Source organism: Lissotriton helveticus, chromosome 1_2, assembly GCF_964261635.1.
Source record: "Lissotriton helveticus chromosome 1_2, aLisHel1.1, whole genome shotgun sequence".
Taxonomy (NCBI): Eukaryota; Metazoa; Chordata; class Amphibia; order Caudata; family Salamandridae; genus Lissotriton; species Lissotriton helveticus.
Window position 1 is genome coordinate 297,993,472 of NC_136058.1, and position 20,260 is coordinate 298,013,731.

The following is a 20,260-nucleotide window of genomic DNA, read 5'->3' on the forward strand; positions in this document are numbered from 1 at the left end:
GGCTCGAGCCGAACACACTCCGGTACCAAAAAAACACCTTTGGCACCCAAGTCCAAGGCCGCCGATATGCCACACCCTCCTCCTTCGGCACCGGAAAACCCTCCGGCCCCTAAACAGCTGAAGGACAAACCCTCTGAGCCAAAGCAAAAGGGAAAAACTTCGACACCTAAAACGTCAGAGCTGAAAGAATCCAGGGAAAAACCTTCGATGCCTAAACCCCCGAAGCAAAAGACTCCGGAGCCGAAACAACCAACACTGAAGTCTTCGGAACCAGAAAAGGATTCTAAAACCGGACACTATCCCTATGCCTAAACAGTCTAAGACTCCTCATAGGGAGAAATCTTCAGCACCGAAAAAGAACACGGGCTCCGAAGAACTTTTTGTCCCGGATGCAAACCAGTAATCAATTGATATCCATCCAAAAACTGGTCATGTTGTCTCCAAACAACCTACAAAAAGGAAACTTGACCATTTGCAAAATTCACCGGTACACTAAAAGAATAGGCATGGGCACTAACACCTCTCCACCCTCCTCACCTTTTCATCCACCTATTGATCCCAGTTTACTAATCTCTCCAGTACACTCTCCAGAACATTCTTTTTTACTCTCACAGCCAGAGGATAGTGATAATGGAGATGGAGACGGACAAGGGGAGGATAATATAGTTCCACAAGATAATGATGATCCCCCACAGCAGCCAGATTCATGAGGGACTATAATACAGATATTATGTTATGTTAATTTATTTTCTAATGTGCACAGCTACCCAAAAAGGGTTTCCCAGCGCAGAACCAGAAAGAAACTCTGAAAACCTAGGTTAGAATCACTGATTAACTAACCAAGTTTTTAATTGTTTACGAAATTCAGAGTACACTCTCTTTACACATCACATCAGGGAGAGAATTCCACAGGATAGGACCACGGTAGGAGAAGGAGCGCCCGCCCATTTTCACCAATTTAATCCTCGGAATTTCAAATTTTTCTTCTGTAGAAGAGCGAAACAGACGAGAGGGTTGATATGGACATACCAGGTCATGAATGGGAACTTCATCATCAAGTTCTACAACCATTTTTTCAAATGTGGAAGCACCCAGACATAGATCTGTTCGCCACACATCACAACGCAAAATGCCCAACCTTCGCGTCCAGGTATCCACACCCATTATCCGAAGGCAATGCGCTATGGATGAACTGGTCAGGCAAATTGCTTACGCTTTTCCTCCTCTCCCACTCATTCTGTTAGTGGTTCGGAAACTCAAACAGCATTTCCTCACAATGATCCTAGTTGCTCCAACATGAGCCCGACAACCACAGTTCACAACCCTCTTGGAACTATCAGTAGTTTCGCATCAAAAGCTACACCTCTCACCCAAACTTTTTACACAGAACCATGGAGAGGCAAGGCATCCAGATCCCAATCAACTCAACCTTGATATCTGGCTCCTGAAGTCACAGAGTTTGGCTACCTCAATCTCCCACCAGATTGTATGAACATCATCAAAGAGGCTAGACGTCCTACCACAAGAGCAAAGTGGAAACTATTTGTTGTATACTGTACAAATAACAATATCAACCCATTAGATGCTTCCATTCAAAACATTATCTGTTACCTCTTGCATCTACAACAATGTAATTTGGCATATACATCTAAACGGCTACATCTAGCTGCAATATCCGCTAACCTCCAAAACAGACAAGTCCTGTCTTTATTTTGAGTTCCTGCTATCAAAGCGTTTATGGAAGGACTTAAAAGAATAATTCCACCTTGAGTTCCACCTTCCCCAGTCTGGAACCTCAATATTTTCCTTACCAAGCTCATGGGTCATCTATTTTAACCTCTATACAAATGTGAGTTACAGTTCCTCACTTGGAAAGTGCCCTTTCTGGTAGCTATCACATCCCTCAGGAGAGTTAGTGAACTCCAGGCAATAACCATACAAGAACCATTTTTGCAAATGCATCATAGTAAAGTGGTTCTTAGGCCTCACCCAAAATTTCTAACCAAGGTAGTTTCTGCCATCCACCTTAATCAGTCTGTTGAACTTGTTTTTTTCCCTCAACCAGACTCGGGGGCAGAATGTGCTCTTCACATGCTAGACATCAAAAGGGCATTACTATACTATCTAGAAATAACTAAACCTTTTAGAAAGACTAAACAACTATTTGTATCTTTCTCCCCACCTCACAAGGATAATCACATTTCAAAAACAGGAATTGCAAGATGGATTGTCAAGTGCATACAAATCTGCTACCTCAAAGCTAAACGCACGCTAACCATTCCCCCTAGAGCTCATTGCACACACAAACTAGGGGCTTCTATGGCATTCTTAGGGAATATTCCCCTAGATGACATCTATAAAGCAGCAATTTGGTCTACACTGCACACTTTCACTAAACGCTATTATGTATATGTGCAAGCAAAACAACAAGCTAGGGTGGGCCAGGCTGTATTGAGAACACTTTTTCAGACCACTGCAATGGATACAGGTTGCCACCGCTAAGGAAGGAAACTGCTATATAGTCTATGTTAAAGTATAAATCTACAGCTCATATGCCTCGAACGGAAAATGCTACTTACCAGTATGCATCTGTTCTTGGCATGTAGAGTTGTATACGCCCACCCACCTCCCCAGATGACTTTATCCGTTGCAGTATTATCTTACTTAGATACATTACACATTGACATTCTTTTCTACTTTTCCTACTAACTCCATCATTACCCTTCACGGCGAAAAACAAACTGGGGATGGAGTCGATGCCCATGTGCACTATCATCATAAGGAGAAGTCTCCTATCTCGTGACTAACGAGCACTTCTTCAATAAAAACAAACTGCAAACATCCAAGCTCAACACCAGGTGGCGATCTATGCTAAAGTATACAACTCTATAGCTCTACATGCCAAGAACAGATGCATACTGGTAAGTAGCATTTTCCTTTCTTCACGTTCTTGGATTTCTGTGAGCACTAATAAAATGGGAAAGCATTGGTTGGTGTTTTATTTTCTAATTGCAGGCCTATGGGCCTTGGTATTCTCAAAAGTAATGATTGGGATGAGGACAGAGGGCTGTAGGGATGATGCCTGGTTACTTATCGGTAATCTTCATTATCCTTAGTCCCTCGAGTCCTCAATACAGTCACTACGACTCACCCACCCCTCCAACCCACCCCTCCATTTGGTGGCTTTCAATATAGGATTGGTATTACTTGAAGTGGTATTTTGAACTGGGTGGTCCGCACACGCTAAGGCGCGTCCTGCCCTAGTTCAATTTGGAGACCGCAAATTGCGGTTTCATGTAAAAGAGTGCGTTTTTCCTTAGTCCGGAAAAAACCTGTAAGGAAACAGGAAAAACAAAAGACAGGTAGGGTCACATACTGGGGTAGACAAAACAAATGTACAACATTTAACATATATGTTGTTGATCGTTGCCCCAAACATATGATCAATATATGGGGTCATGCCAGCATTTGCGATCAAACAGTAGGAACCATCTATTGCGGTCATGCAACAGTGCTACCGTGATAAATGCTAGACTGTGCCTTTGAGTAAAGGTCCAGCGCCAAAGGAGAGGTGTCGAAATGGTTTTGGCGTCTGATACTATCGTGCGATAAAACAATGGGCCGGGATGTAGGGGAGTGATCTATATCGTGCTGCGACGTGGACGGCTGCCGAAAAATTGTTTGTGAGCAGTCGTGCTATCGCTGCCGTAAAAGAAGAAAACGGCTTGTTTTCGTTTTTTTGCTTACGCTTAGATGCGGCACTACCGCTTCATGGGCACCAGCGTATCCAAGACGGCAAGAGTCCGTCTCCTGTAAAGTAATAGAGAGCACATACCGAGTATAAGTCGTGAGCTGCTCAGGTCTGCCAATTTTCTACAACCTGTGGGATCGTGCGGTATGCCGTTTCCGCATTCCGATCGGGCCGAATGTACTTACTTGCCACTTCTGTTCGTCACACGGAAAACCTACTTGGTTCCTGCTGGACGTGCCCCGAGGAATAACCGGAGTGTCCGTCCGGAGCTGGTAAAGTAAACCGGTTCCACTTCCTGGTTGGGCGTGGCTTTGTCACGTGGTCTTAGCACGTGGTTCATTGAGAGCCAATCCGGTCGATTGACTGGAAATGGTAGAAGGACTACTCTTTCACGAGCATTGATTATTTTGAAGCCCATATTCATTGCCATGGTAACCGTCCCTGCTATATGTAGTGAACATCAGAGGGACATAACCATGTTGGCTTGTAAAGTAGATAGGGAATTTTTGAAAACAGAGAGGACAATAAACGGGATTGCGAACCACACGGGTTGATTCTACACTATTTCACCCATTTGTATATTGGGAAATTAATTGGTCGATATAGAGATTATGTAGCTGATGGGAACAGTACTTATTTCATCACGCTATTCCCCGGTATATTGTCATTCAAACCGGATATGTGGGTGGAGAGTCTATAAACCCACCTCTGTTCTTTTTCGAATAGACGTTGGGTCAAGTTAGTTCCTGGTTTGATTTGTTCAATAATTGTCCATTGAAGGTCATCAGGAGTGTGACCTACAGACAAAAAATGTTCAGTAAGTTTTGTATTAGATTTTTTGCATCTAATGGTGCTTCTGTGCTCTCCGATGCGTAGCTTGATTTTCCTGCTCGTCATTCCTACGTAGTGTAGGTTACAGGGGCATGTTAGTCTGTAGATGACGTTTTCACTATTGCAGTTTGTCTGTCCTCTGATTGTCCAGGTTTTGTTCGGTTCCAGATGTAATGTTTTGGTATTCTTGGTGTATGGACAAACACTGCAACTTCCACATTTATAGTGGCCTGTCACTTTTGGTAGACCCCATAGGTTTGTTTGTGTTTCTTTTTCTGGGGACACCTTTAAGGGTCTAGTATTGACAACAGCATCTTTTATGCTCCGTGCCCTCTTAAATGAAAAAAGGGGTTTCTCCCATCTCAAATTTCCTGTATTCAGTATATTCCAATGTTTTGTTATTATTCTTGACACATCATTGGATATGGTGTTATATGTAGTAACACAGGTCAAGGGGATTTCTTCCAGTGTTTTACAGGTATGTTCCAATAGAGCTGCACGCGGTTGGTTGCGCGCTCGCTTTTGGCTTTTTTGGAGAATTCTATTTGGATATCCTCGGTTGTGCAATTTTTGAGTGAGATCATGGGCTTGCTTTTTATAGTCTTCCAACTCACTACAGTTCCTTCTGATCCGCAGCTATTGCCCATAAGGTAAATTTTCACGTAAGGGTCTGGGGTGGAAGCTTTCAAATTGTAGTAGGTTGTTTTTCGCCGTTGGCTTATAATGGGTAACAGTAGTCAATTTTCCTTCTTTTTTTGTAATTGTTACATCTAAGAAGACCAATGTTTCATTGTTTTTTTCATAGGTGAACCTTAGATGATCATCACAAGTATTCATCCAGTTGTAGAAAGAGATTAGGGATTCATCGGTACCTCTCCATATGGTCACCATTTCGACACCTCTCCTTTGGCGCTGGACCTTTACTCAAAGGCACAGTCTGGCATTTATCACGGTAGCACTGTTGCATGACCGCAATAGATGGTTCCTACTGTTTGATCGCAAATGCTGGCATGACCCCATATATTGATCGTATGTTTGGGGCAACGATCAACAACATATATGTTAAATGTTGTACATTTGTTTTGTCTACCCCAGTATGTGACCCTACCTGTCTTTTGTTTTTCCTGTTTCCTTACAGGTTTTTTCCGGACTAAGGAAAAACGCACTCTTTTACATGAAACCGCAATTTGCGGTCTCCAAATTGAACTAGGGCAGGACGCGCCTTAGCGTGTGCGGACCACCCAGTTCAAAATACCACGGTCCTGACGAAAACCCTTGAATATATTGATGGGTTGAAACATGTAGACCTTTTTAATTAATAGTTTGTAAGATTCACGTTTCACATAGCACACTTTTTGCTATTTTTAAATCTTGAATACTACTTATGACACCAAAGCCTACCTAATTAGGCACGGGTGCCACACTATATTTTAACAAGGGTTCAAGCACTCAAGAATAAAAATACTTGCAGTGAGTAGTATTGGCCCTTTTTAAAACACTTTTTGATAGTTTTCTGAAGACATAAAAGAAGAATACTAACCAGCTCCACTGTAGTCAGGTGTCGCAGCACACCCTATAGGCACTCGGCCTATGGGGTGGGACCCCGATGATGAAGCATGTCACCAACTAGGTTGGTGAGTGAGGGGTCTTCTATAAGGATATGCATTATCCAGTGACAGGTTGGGGCATAATGTGCTGATTGGAGCACTCAAGCCTAGGACTAGAGAAACACATTTCTCTACTTACGAGGGGATACTCCTCCTTTGTTTTTGTATATTGTTCGGGGGACCAGGAGTTCCCACCTCACATAATTTCCCTCACTCTCTCTTTTGTTACTAAGATGTAGGCAGCGCACAGCTGCGAGAGTCTAAACACTATAGATACTACACCACACAATACCGGCCAAACCCATTATTATCATGGCCGAAAACCAGGGCCTCTCCTATACCTCTGCTGAGATAGAGGAGATAATGGATGACCTATCGGTGTTTGCGGATGCAAACATAGCACAGAGCATTTCCACAACGAAAGATTGGGAAAATTTGACAGAACTGAAGAGGAACAGAATCAGGACCATTCTACACGGGACAATTTTAAAAGAATATTTGAGCAACAATATGGCACCAAAGGGGCTATTGGTCTCCAATGCACCTCGCATCTTCCTTGAAGATGAACTATTCCGAAAAGACTGGGCAGCCATAGCGTGGCACTGCACGCATGACTGGATAGTATTGATCCTAAAAACTGCTCTAAGACTCTCAGAAAAAATCCTAGTAGAAATCCAGATGACAGAAGGCAATATGAAAGCTACCATCACAGGCTTCAAGAAGAAGCTCGATGACCTGAACAAAGAGATGACAGAATATAAAGACAACTTGACACAGCAGAAAGTGCAGAAATTCCAGAAAGATTTGAAAAAATTCTCAATGATCAAAGCATACCCATACTCTGATCCAGAGTTCGTACCACCCTCTAAAGGAGAAGACAACTCAGATGCCTCTAGCAATGCATCGAGTAACACATCTAACTCTAGTGGAAACTCAAATGGAGGAAATACCAAACAGAGAGGGAGAGGACGTGGTAGAGGACTGGGAAACTGGCCACCGTTTAATCCAGTGTCAATGCAAGGGCCACCTGACCCTTACTACCACCCACAAAGTATGCCAATGTATGGGTGGCAACCACCTTTTCAACAGCCATTCTTTCAACCCAACCCCTACACACCACCTTTTTTATACCGGGGCGGAAGAGGACGGGGAAGAAGAAAAAACCAGAATCAGGGTGGACAGGTACATTGGGCACCGGGAGATCCGAGCAAGAACCAGAACAAGCCCAAACCTCCTCAAGCAGGGCCGAGCAATCGGAGAACCTGATAACAAACCTCTAAACCAGACCCTTAAGTAAAGACGAAGAATCAGTCTTAAACAAGGGCCTAGGTTTTGTACCTACAGCGAACCTGGACACATTTAGACTCCACTGTGAACTCTCGTCTTTCTTCCGAAAATTACGATTAAAGGCATTCTTTGAGAAAAAATCCACCATAGAGGAGAACCTGGACACCAATGAAACAGGACTAAGGAATAAATCCACCTTTACCCCCCACCACATCTGATTCCCGTGGAAATTTCTACTTTCGAACAAGCCGTGTTCAATGAAGTGGAGAATACGAATCCTAAGAAACCATTCATGAACCTAACAAACCAAGAGAGGATCGCCCTGGAAAATTTACGACACTGTGATACCATTATCATTAAGCCGGCAGATAAAGGCGGAGGCATTGTCGTGCAAGATCGCACAGCTTACCAAAATGAATGTCTCCGACTTTTAGCAGACCATAACAGCTACCGCAGATTACCAATGGACCCAACCGAAGATCTGAAAAGTGAGATAAAATCACTAGTGGAGCACGGTGAAAGTGAGGGATTCATATCAAAACAAGAGGCTGACTTCCTCTGTGAAAGTGAAGGGAAGATTCCCTACTTTTATACACTCCCAAAAATACACAAAAACAGGGTACCACCTCCAGGCAGACCAATTGTCTCTGGACTTGGGTCCGTTCTGGAACCACTCTCGCAATTTTGCGACGTGTTCTTCAAAACTATGGTACAAAAAACTAGCACATACCTGCAAGACACCAAAAGCCTACTACAAATTCTAGATCAACTCACCGTGGACAATGACACCATCCTGGTGAGTTTTGATATTGAGAGTTTGTACACCAGCATCCCCCAGGATGCCACACTGGATGTGCTAGAAAGAGCGCTAGAAAAAGAAGAATGGACTTCCCGAACACCTAGAAAATTTGTTCTAGAATGTGCAAGATTGGCACTCAAAAGAAATTATTTTGAGTTCGAAGATCGGATATTTCTACAGACGGGTGGTACATCCATGGGCAGCTCTTTTGCGCCGAGCATAGCGGGATAGTATGTGTATGATTTTGAAGAAAAATACATTCTCAGTGATACAAACCCCTATAGTTCCAATATTCTATTATGGCGTAGATACATCGATGATGTGCTGACCATATGGAGAGGTACCGATGAATCCCTAATCTCTTTCTACAACTGGATGAATACTTGTGATGATCATCTAAGGTTCACCTATGAAAAAAACAATGAAACATTGGTCTTCTTAGATGTAACAATTACAAAAAAAGAAGGAAAATTGACTACTGTTACCCATTATAAGCCAACGGCGAAAAACAACCTACTACGATTTGAAAGCTTCCACCCCAGACCCTTACGTGAAAATTTACCTTATGGGCAATACCTGCGGATCAGAAGTAACTGTAGTGAGTTGGAAGACTATAAAAAGCAAGCCCATGATCTCACTCAAAAATTGCACAACCGAGGATATCCAAATAGAATTCTCCAAAAAAGCCAAAAGCGAGTGCGCAACCAACCGCGTGCAGCTCTATTGGGACATACCTGTAAAACACTGGAAGAAATCCCCTTGACCTGTGTTACTACATATAACACCATATCCAATGATGTGTCAAGAATAATAACAAAACATTGGAATATACTGAATACAGGAAATTTGAGATGGGAGAAACCCCTTTTTTCATTTAAGAGGGCACGGAGCATAAAAGATGCTGTTGTCAATACTAGACCCTTAAAGGTGTCCCCAGAAAAAGAAACACAAACAAACCTATGGGGTCTACCAAAAGTGACAGACCACTATAAATGTGGAAGTTGCAGTGTTTGTCCATACACCAAGAATACCAAAACATTACATCTGGAACCGAACAAAACCTGGACAATCAGAGGACAGACAAACTGCAATAGTGAAAACGTCATCTACAGACTAACATGCCCCTGTAACCTACACTACGTAGGAATGACGAGTAGGAAAATCAAGCTACGCATCGGAGAGCACAGAAGCACCATTAGATGCAAAAAATCTAATACAAAACGTACTGAACATTTTTTGTCTGTAGGTCACACTCCTGATGACCTTCAATGGACAATTATTGAACAAATCAAACCAGGAACTAACTTGACCCAACGTCTATTCGAAAAAGAACAGAGGTGGGTTTATAGACTCTCCACCCACATATCCGGTTTGAATGACAATATACCGTGGAATAGCGTGATGAAATAAGTACTGTTCCCATCAGCTACATAATCTCTATATCGACCAATTAATTTCCCAATATACAAATGGGTGAAATAGTGTAGAATCAACCCTTGTGGTTCGCAATCCCGTTTATTGTCCTCTCTGTTTTCAAAAATTCCCTATCTACTTTACAAGCCAACAGGGTTATGTCCCTCTGATGTTCACTACATATAGCAGGGACGGTTACCATGGCAATGAATATGGGCTTCAAAATAATCAATGCTCGTGAAAGAGTAGTCCTTCTACCATTTCCAGTCAATCGACCGGATTGGCTCTCAATGAACCACGTGCTAAGACCACGTGACGAAGCCACGCCCAACCAGGAAGTGGAACCGGTTTACTTTACCAGCTCCGGACGGACACTCCGGTTATTCCTCGGGGCACGTCCAGCAGGAACCAAGTAGGTTTTCCGTGTGACGAACAGAAGTAGCAAGTAAGTACATTCGGCCCGATCGGAATGCGGAAACGGCATACCGCACGATCCCACAGGTTGTAGAAAATTGGCAGACCTGAGCAGCTCACGACTTATACTCGGTATGTGCTCTCTATTACTTTACAGGAGACGGACTCTTGCCGTCTTGGATACGCTGGTGCCCATGAAGCGGTAGTGCCGCAACTAAGCGTAAGCAAAAAAACGAAAACAAGCCGTTTTCTTCTTTTACGGCAGCGATAGCACGACTGCTCACAAACAATTTTTCGGCAGCCGTCCACGTCGCAGCACGATATAGATCACTCCCCTACATCCCGGCCCATTGTTTTATCGCACGATAGTATCAGACGCCAAAACCATTTCGACACCTCTCCTTTGGCGCTGGACCTTTACTGAAAGGCACAGTCTGGCATTTATCACGGTAGCACTGTTGCATGACCGCAATAGATGGTTCCTACTGTTTGATCGCAAATGCTGGCATGACCCCATATATTGATCATATGTTTGGGGCAACGATCAATAACATATATGTTAAATGTTGTACATTTGTTTTGTCTACCCCAGTATGTGACCCTACCTGTCTTTTGTTTTTCCTGTTTCCTTACAGGTTTTTTCCGGACTAAGGAAAAACGCACTCTTTTACATGAAACCGCAATTTGCGGTCTCCAAATTGAACTAGGGCAGGACGCGCCTTAGCGTGTGCGGACCACCCAGTTCAAAATACCACGGTCCTGACGAAAACCCTTGAATATATTGATGGGTTGAAACATGTAGACCTTTTTAATTAATAGTTTGTAAGATTCACGTTTCACATAGCACACTTTTTGCTATTTTTAAATCTTGAATACTACTTATGACACCAAAGCCTACCTAATTAGGCACGGGTGCCACACTATATTTTAACAAGGGTTCAAGCACTCAAGAATAAAAATACTTGCAGTGAGTAGTATTGGCCCTTTTTAAAACACTTTTTGATAGTTTTCTGAACACATAAAAGAAGAATACTAACCAGCTCCACTGTAGTCAGGTGTCGCAGCACACCCTATAGGCACTCGGCCTATGGGGTGGGACCCCGATGATGAAGCATGTCACCAACTAGGTTGGTGAGTGAGGGGTCTTCTATAAGGATATGCATTATCCAGTGACAGGTTGGGGCATAATGTGCTGATTGGAGCACTCAAGCCTAGGACTAGAGAAACACATTTCTCTACATACGAGTGGATACTCCTCCTTTGTTTTTGTATATTGTTCGGGGGACCAGGAGTTCCCACCTCACATAATTTCCCTCACTCTCTCTTTTGTTACTAAGATTACTTGAAGTGGCACAGGGTAAGTAATCCTTAACACCTAGGCGTGGGAGGATCTTTTCTTACTTTCTGTTTTTTTTCTCCTGTGAGGGGTGAGGCCACCCTTAAAAATAAAGTAATGATTGTGACGAGGACTCCTAGAACTAAGGATAATGAAGATTACCGGTAAGTAACCAAGCATGCCCTTGCATTCAAATTTCACACGACATACCGACAAATGTCATTTACAGACAGCCTCATAATTTTGTATCTTTTTTGCAAAGGTTTGTTACTCAAATTTATGAAATGTTGCACATGCCTAAGCACCACCATTTAAAAAAAACAGAAACAAAATATTGGCTGTTGCCTGTTTATGGCAGTCCCTACCCATGAACATTCTACCAAGGTGAAAATGAAGCCCTGCAGTACCGGATTTTGCCAGAAAGTATGACAGAGGCGGTCATTATCATGATACCAAAGCCCGTTCGGGACCCCCACATGGCGAAGTTATGCAGACCGCTTCTTAATATAGATAGGAAAATTATGAGTGGTGTTATGGCACACCGTCTATTGGCTCACATGTCCTTTTTAATCCATCCTGACCAATGAGGATTTATTCCCAAACAAAGCACTGCTAATAATCTCAGGAGGTTGGCCTTGGTGTGGCACTCCCCCAGAGTTGAACAGGAGGACTGCGCTGTGGCACTGCTTGATATTGAACAAGCGTTTGATTCAGTGGAATGGGGGTATATCTGGGAAACACTGAGAGTAATGGGAATGGGTCCGGGGTTCCTCCGGTGGCTCCAGTTAATCTATACGGACCCACGAGCTAGGGTGCGCCGGGGGGATTGATCTCCTGTGTGTTTGAACTACGATTACGGCGACTGGAGTGGTGGCGGATTCGATTGGGAGACACAAACCACGGAGTGTCTATGTACGCAGATGATACTCTAGTAAATTTACAGCAACCAGCCCAAGCAATTCCGACACTGTTGACTGTGCTGTCCCACTTTGGGGAGGTGTCAGGTTTGAAGACGAATCCTAATAAGTCGAGGTTGTTGCCGGTGGGTCGTCTGGCAAAGAGTGCGAGGGGGGACATACCGGAGGTGGGACTTCCATGGGTAACTTCGGAACTGAAGTATTTGGGGATCAAACTGGCCAATGATCCCGCCCGGTATCTGACGCTTCATATAGGGCAGGTGATCGAGGGGATCTAAGGTTCAATTCGTTTTTGGCAGCAGTTACCTCTGTCCCTTATGGGCAGAATTGCAATTATTCAAATGATAATACTCCCTCGATGCTTGTATGCTTTACAGCACTCTCTCTCTGAGGTGCCGTCCCACATTTTTAAGTCCCTGAACACATTGTTGATAGAATTATTATGGGGGTCCAAAAGAAAGAGAGTAAGTCTCGAGACACTGCAGAGAACATGGAGCGGCAGACTGGAGGTCCCACACTTGGAATTACATTACATGGCATCACAGCTCCAGCATGCAATTCGTTGGCTGGATGAGAAGGACAACTGGGAGAGGAGGCTGCTGGCGGGCACCTATGGGGGACACTCGCTGGCAGCATTACTAATGATGGGGGCGAGTACCCCACAGACAGTACCATACATAATTCGGCATGTGGCACGGTTCTGGGAATGTGTCGTTAAAAAAGTGGTGAGACATGCCCTGTGCGCCCCAGATATGCCCCTCTGGGTGGTACAACCATTCGCAAAAATAGAGACCACCATGACGGTGCGGCGATGGAAGGAGGGCGGGTGTTTGACGATGGGTGATTTGTTCCAAAACAAACAATTTATTACTAAGGAGGAAACGGAATCACTGTTCGAGTTGGGGACAGGTCAATTTCTTCAATATGGGAAGATTAACCAAGTAGCACGGGGGATATGGACTTCCACCCCTGATGACCGGTAACCAGGGTTTTGCAGGTTATGTTGTATATGGTGAGGGGGAGGCGCTTTATTACACACCAGTACAGAGCATTGCGGGAGGACCTGACCAGTGCACCCCTACCTGCCATGGGTAGGTTGGAGGAGATACTGGAGGAGCCCTTGTCCGAGAAAGACTGGATTAGGATTCTTGAAGGGGTCAAAGCTGTCAACTCGAATGTCAGGTTTAAATTAGTCCAATATAACTTTGTACTCCAGACATACCTCACCCTCAAAACACTTAGTAGAATCTTCCCGACCAGACCTGATAGCCGCCCTAGATGCGGGGCTGCTTCCTCTGACTTTATTCACATGGTGTGGACATGCCAGATGCTGTCTCAGTACTGGACCTCAGTTCTGGAGAAAATACTGGAGGCGACCGGATGGTCCGTGTCCAAAGGTATACGGGAGGTGCTGCTGGGTCTTTTGCCCGCTCCAAAGCAAAATAAACTAAACAGGAGGTTTGTGATACTGGGGTTGGCATTGCCAAACGACGGATCGCTATATCATGGATGGGCACTGCTCCTCCAAAGATTGAACTGTGGTTGCAAGATTCGGGTGAGTGGGCGGCGATAGAAGCTTTCAGAATGAAGAGAGTGCGACGGGATGGGAAATTGGAGACCATAAGACCTTTGGACAATGTATGAGAGGGAGTGACGCTTACAATTTGCTGACAACTTGAGGTTGGGTGGGGTGTGTTCTGTGTAGTTGGGTTCTTATATGATTATCCTAGCTGGAAAATACAAGGTGGAATGGATATGGATATATGTCTACTGTACTGTTGTGAGAGAATTGTACCAACTGTATACAGATATCAGATGTGTCTATTATGCTGGATGTAAGTTCCTTAAATGCCAATAAAGAAATAAAAAATAAGAAAATTATTCCAAGGTGCAGCAATGCTGCAGCTAGCGCTGATCCTAATACATTAGAAGTGAACTACTGGGCAACTAAGAGAAGAAGGAAGAAGGAATGGCTTCTGTTATTGTGGTAATGACTCACTTTCTTTAACTCTTTCTCCTCCAGTGCCAAAGTCTGTGAAGAGAAGCTGCGGTACGCAGCTTATAACTGTGTGGCCATTGATACTGATTTCTTACCTACAGAGGAGTGATCGAACTGGACAACGAGGGCGGAGAAATTGCTGATCACAGCGGAGATGCGCGGGACAAGTGATTACCTAAAGAAAAATTAATTTGCACCTTGTTACGGGTCTAACCACTGTCACATAGAAGAGTGGAAAGATGCCTGATTATATAATTCATAAAAAAGTGATCTAACCACGCTGATTTTTCAGTGCTATATTTCCAATTTTAAACTCTAGAGATACATTTCTGCCTCTTGTGAATATAATATAATGAATAATTTATTTGCTGCTGTTGCCATTATCTATTGATGTTCTAAAATGGTGGACATTCACAGCACTGCTCTGGCTGTATGTTCTACCTTTGAAGAGGGATGTTGGCTGACTGTCGGAGATGGTTGTGTTTGTCCAGACATGTAGAGGTGGCGAGAGCAGAAAAACTTCAAAGTAGAGATACTACGAGAGAGCTAGAAGTCTATGAAAATCTGCATTGCCGTCATTGCCTCTGTGATCGGCATGATTTAAATAAGCGGGCATTGTGGTCAAGTACATGAAAATCTTGAATTAATGCTTCCAAGGGGTGAGTGATACATTTAGGCCATAGAAATTTGTAAGAGGGCAGTAGTGGATCAGGCAGGAAATAGCTCATTAAGGATTGCCAAAGAGTAGAAGGATTTACGCTTCTCCGTCGTTGACTATATCATATATCCACATGGCCGAATTACTCCTTTCATTCTAGCAATCATCTGTGCCTCATGGTTCAGGAGCTGTGGGATTATGCACTCATTTGGCAAAGCCTAGTCCTCGCCACATGTGCAGTCAATCCACCTCATTACAAGGCTTGAATTGTAGCCAATGAAGTGAAGGAATAACCTCATTGTCCCTAAGTAAGGTCACATAACCTTGGAAAACGACTTAGAAAGCGGTGTTGATTAATTTAAAAAAAACTGAAGAGAAGATTCCTACTCAGCACTCGCCATCCTTCTATTTATAGTTATGTTCTATATTATCGTGCACTTTTCTATGATGTTGCCTACTGTGTTACCCAGTTCACCCAAGGACCTCACTGTGGGATTGCGAGAGATAGCAGTTGCTACCCTTGGCTTTCCTCATGCACCGTCTCTACACTGCGATCCTTGCTAGCAGACAACATACCGTGGAGAGCTCCTGGGACTGTATTACAGTAAAGGCCACGTAGCGCAGCAGGCATTTGTGTCCGCTTCTTCCTCCCCATTGACACTTTAGAAATGCAGTTGGGGCCTCAGATGCTTGTGAAGTCACTTCTGTTATACGTTATCACACCAATCCAAATTTTACGCTGGTGTAATCATGATGGGGTAGTACCTCCTAAGCATGTGGGCTGGGCCCCATGCAAATGAGGAAAGACCTCTCCACCTGCGCCTTATTACAAACACAAGCGCAGAGGCAAGTTGGTTGTCGGGGGGGTCACACTAACTGTGGGCAGAAAAGAGGTGGCTCATAGTGCACCTGCAAGGTGTCCTACGGCCCAATCAGATAACCCCCTGCAGGTAGGTGCAGTCTCTCCAAATCCTTTTTAAAGGCCAGCCAGGTTTTCATCTGCACAGTGGAAGGCTGGATGTCCGCTTCAAACGGGTGGTCTACTTCTCACTAATGAACTGTCCCCGGTTTCTCTGGGGAGTTATCTTGGCGGTAAGAATTTGGAGGCACATTGACTATTTTATGCAACGTGGCGCAGCAAGAAAACTTGCTGCACTACTTTGTGTGAAGTGGAGAGTCTTGAAATGCTCCATATTTACAGAGATATGACGCTCTTCAGCTCTCTTCTGGCACTGGTGCCTAGCGCCGATGCAAGCCCCCTCTGCACCACAGAGCAAGGGTGTCTGCGCTATGGGTAGGATTACTTTTGTGGAGGAGGTAGTACTTTCCTGCACAAAAACAATCCTTAGAGACATACTCCTCTTTCTCTGTGTGCTTCAGAATACAACACACATGGAAATAGGAAGTAAGCAGGAGAAATAAGGATATTTGTCTTTATTATGCCTCTGTCAGGAAGGAGCAGCATTTTGGTGCAAACCCAGGACTACCCGTTTTTGCAGAGCTGGGGAACGCCCATGCTTTCCCAATGTAATGCCTAACCGACACAAAGTAATGCAAGGTAGCACAATGTGCTACTTTGCGTTACTTAGTATTTACTGAACCACACAATTCCATGCAAAGTGTCTTTGCGTGGCCTAAAATGATTTAGCATCAGGTTGAGCCACAAAAATGACATAACAATGACGCAAAATCAATGTACATCTAGGTCATAGTTCAGCGTTTTGGTTGAAGTAGTTGGTTGGAGTGTCATTCAGGCGTCCAGTAGAAGGTGGTGTCTGTAGGATATTAGTGGCTCTCTGGGCAAGAAATAAGTGGAATAAGATGGAGGCTGTATGGTGTGTTAGTGTCAGACTAAGACTACCTATCTATATACTATAGTACAGCGCTCTGACACCCGAAAGCTCCTTGTTCTCACTAAATAAAACAATAAAAATCAAAATAAAGAAGGTGAACAGAGTGGTTCATACTGAATGAACATTCCGGACCTCAGTGACCTGCTTTCAACACTAACTAAGGTAAGCATCGCTCGATGCACCCATGCAGTATGCTGGTCCAAATAATCAACCGTTATAGACTTAATTTAAATCTCGATCTGTGACACAGGTAAAAGCCTGTCAACCTGGACTAATCAGGACGGTACGTTCAGTCCAAAATGCTGGACAAGATTCTTACCACCAAGGTATCTCCCTACACACGTAGGAAGTGGGTCCTTGCGGCTTTGTTTGCCTCAGTGACACTGATATCCTTTACTAATCTTTATTATAGACCAGTATTTATCAATCCTGGCTAAATTATCAGCTGTAATTTTGACTGCTTACCTGTTCAGGAACCCATCTTTCTACACTCAACAGTTAAGGGCAAGCCGCCATTTTCTAAAAAGCTCGCACACCGGATAGGTGCACAAACGCACAACCAGCAACAGTGCTGTACTTGGCGTGATCTTCAAACATGACCATGCTGCACAGAGTGCTTTTTGACCCAGTTTGCAGTGTACCCATGGTCTCACCACTCTATGCATGTATAGGCAATCGATTTATTATGTCATTGACCAACCAGCGTTCTTATTATTTGCTTTTTTTTTTGCTCTTCCTGTCGTATTCTCTGTTCCAATGTTGATTCTTTTTGCATATGTTTTAACTCTTTTTATAAATGTCATGCATATATTTCTGTGTTCATGTATTTTAAAAACAATCTCTGTTTCGGACATACAGCCTTGAGAAAGCCATAGGCCTGCGCGCCGACCCAGGGGCAAAACACATAGTGGCTGGCCCTTTTCCATCTGAACATAGTATCGATATTGATATAGGAAACACCTCTGAAATAAATCTCTATATTAAATTAATGGAGCACCTGCCTGTATTTCAAGATTGAACATTAAGAGATTCACCTCAAATACCCTGCACATTCATACTGTGTCTATCCTATAAATTTCAAGCTGCAGATGTGAATGAATGAGACAGAGGAGGGGTAGTGGAGAAAACTGAAGGGCGAGCTGGCAGTAATAACAGAGAGAAGTCAAGGAAACTGGATCTGAGGAGGTTATGGAAGGAGACGATGAACTAAACTAAACGTCGTTGAAGGGGGATCACTGACAGAATATCGGAAACTCAAATATTGTGTGGACAGAATATCGTGTCAAAATTATCGAGGACCAAAATATCGAGAAGGTAAGTGCCAGTGTGTAAGTATAGATTTACTATTCTTAGCTTCACATCTACGAACCTTGAAGATATATATATATATATCGTCAAGATACGTATATGTGGCATTATTTGTAGTAAAACTTTGCTTACCTATAGAAACTTACCTTCCAATATGTTTGTCCTCAAATTTCTTGATTCTTGAATATTCTTGATATTCTTATATTTTTTCTATAGTGTAAGATTACTTCTGAAACTATAATCAACAATATAAGGATTCAAGAGAGTCTCAGTGGTAAGGCTCGTAAATATTAGCACTGTTGCATGTTTAACAAAAAATAATAATTCCTAAAGCTAGAGAGGGTTAATCTCTGAAACTAAAGTTCTTTTGTCTCTGAAACCTTATGATATAGACTGCACAACCCAGCATGATGGAGGCCAGTTCAAAAATGTTTGTTAAATAGTGCTTGTGCTTTTTAACAAGCATCTTTGAACTGGGCTCAACCATTCATTAAGAACACTGCCATAGCCACGTGACGCGTTCGATACACCCAATCTGCATCCCTGAGCATGAACACCTTTTTAGCACACATCTTTGAAATGGATTATTTCTGAGCACAATTGAATAATCAAGGGCACTCACTCTTTTATTCATGAGTACAAGCCGTGCACCACACTTTTTTAGCTTAAATATTTTTACCATTGAAATAATGTGATATCGTCACCTGATTAATTCATATAGCATTTCATAGACGCATGTTTCCAAATTGCACGACAGAGCGGTCACCATGGCACCACTGGAATATCCTTTCTTGGCATAGACAAACGATGCACATGTTTCAAGTTTACAAGCATGAACAGTGCAGTACAGTGACCCCAGCCTTTCTGCTTCATTTTTTCGGAGTTTAAAAATTCCCCTGATGAAGGGCTCCCAGTAGCCCAAAATGCATTTGAGCTACTAATTGGGAATACAATTTGGGAGCTTTTCAGTTCTGTTTTCAGTTCGGATTCATGAAAGTAAATAAATTCAATTTATGAAAACAGGACCAACTTGTTCCAGACTGATTTAATGTGAACTAACTGACAAATGCTGTGCATTGAGGGGACCCCCTCCCCCCCAAGGAGACTGCTATTTTCATTCTTTTCCCACGCTCATGGATCAGTGAGCGATACTCGATCTGCACGCACAACTTTATGAAACCCTAAGTGAGAACAAACCTGGTGTGCATGAACCACCGTCTTGTATGATAATAAACGACCCCAAAAGATCTCTCCACTTCTCTATCCCTGTAACCATGCCAGCTCATGACCACAGCTACACAGAAAATCTCAGATAGGACAACCCAGTGCACTAACCAACTTAGCAGGGTAGAATAATAAGAAATTCCATAACTAGCACATGCTTCAGCGACCCACGTAAGGGTGGGAAGCACTATGTAAATGCTGCAATACAAAATCTGTGCTATAAGGATTTCCCAATTTGTCTGTGTGCTGTTAAATGCAGCACACATAAAAGAGGGAAAACGAAGAGAAATGAAAACATTCCTCATTGTTATATCAACTTCAATGAAGCACGGGATTGTGGCGTAAACTCCTCTGTGCAATTCTTTAAAGATAGGAATTTGCATCAACACCCATGGGTGATTGCATGGGAACACCCATGCACCATCCATGGAATGCCCCCTTGACATAAAATAAGCAAGACAGTACATTATGCAGTTTTGTGTTACTTTAGGGTACAGTCCAATGCAAATGTGACTGTGTTGAATTGGAACTTCCACCAGTACACTTGGTGTCGGGTTTGCGGTAAACAAGTAATGCAACCCCAGCCCAATTATTTTTTTTAATCTGGGCCCAAGTGTCAAAAGTACTAATGCAGTCAAACCTTTGCCCAGACAGTACAAATTAGTGAAGCAATTCTGCCACAGCATATGTCACATTATGCGCATAATTTGTCTTTTCTTGTCTCATAATTTAGTCAACTGTGCTGCATAATTTGGTCCTCCATAATTCCAGTGGCCCTGACAATCCGACTGCCCTACCACCACTGAAATACATTATTGCCCACCATTTGTGCACGTATACATGTGTATCACTTTTTCAATGCA

The 20,260-nt window shown here is 43.3% G+C and overlaps 1 protein-coding gene across 2 annotated transcripts in view; it reads left to right on the forward strand.

Moving 5' to 3' along the window:
• Positions 1–17,850, forward strand: part of LOC144801703 (E3 ubiquitin-protein ligase HECTD3-like) — a 507,926-nt gene extending 490,076 nt beyond the window's left edge. For both annotated transcript variants that reach the window (XM_078671764.1, XM_078671765.1), the window contains one exon: positions 14,379–17,850. In XM_078671764.1, coding sequence (XP_078527890.1) covers positions 14,379–14,463 — 85 coding nt within the window. In that variant the 3' untranslated portion in view covers positions 14,464–17,850. The remainder of the gene's footprint in view (positions 1–14,378) is intronic.
• The last annotated feature ends 2,410 nt before the right edge of the window (positions 17,851–20,260 follow it).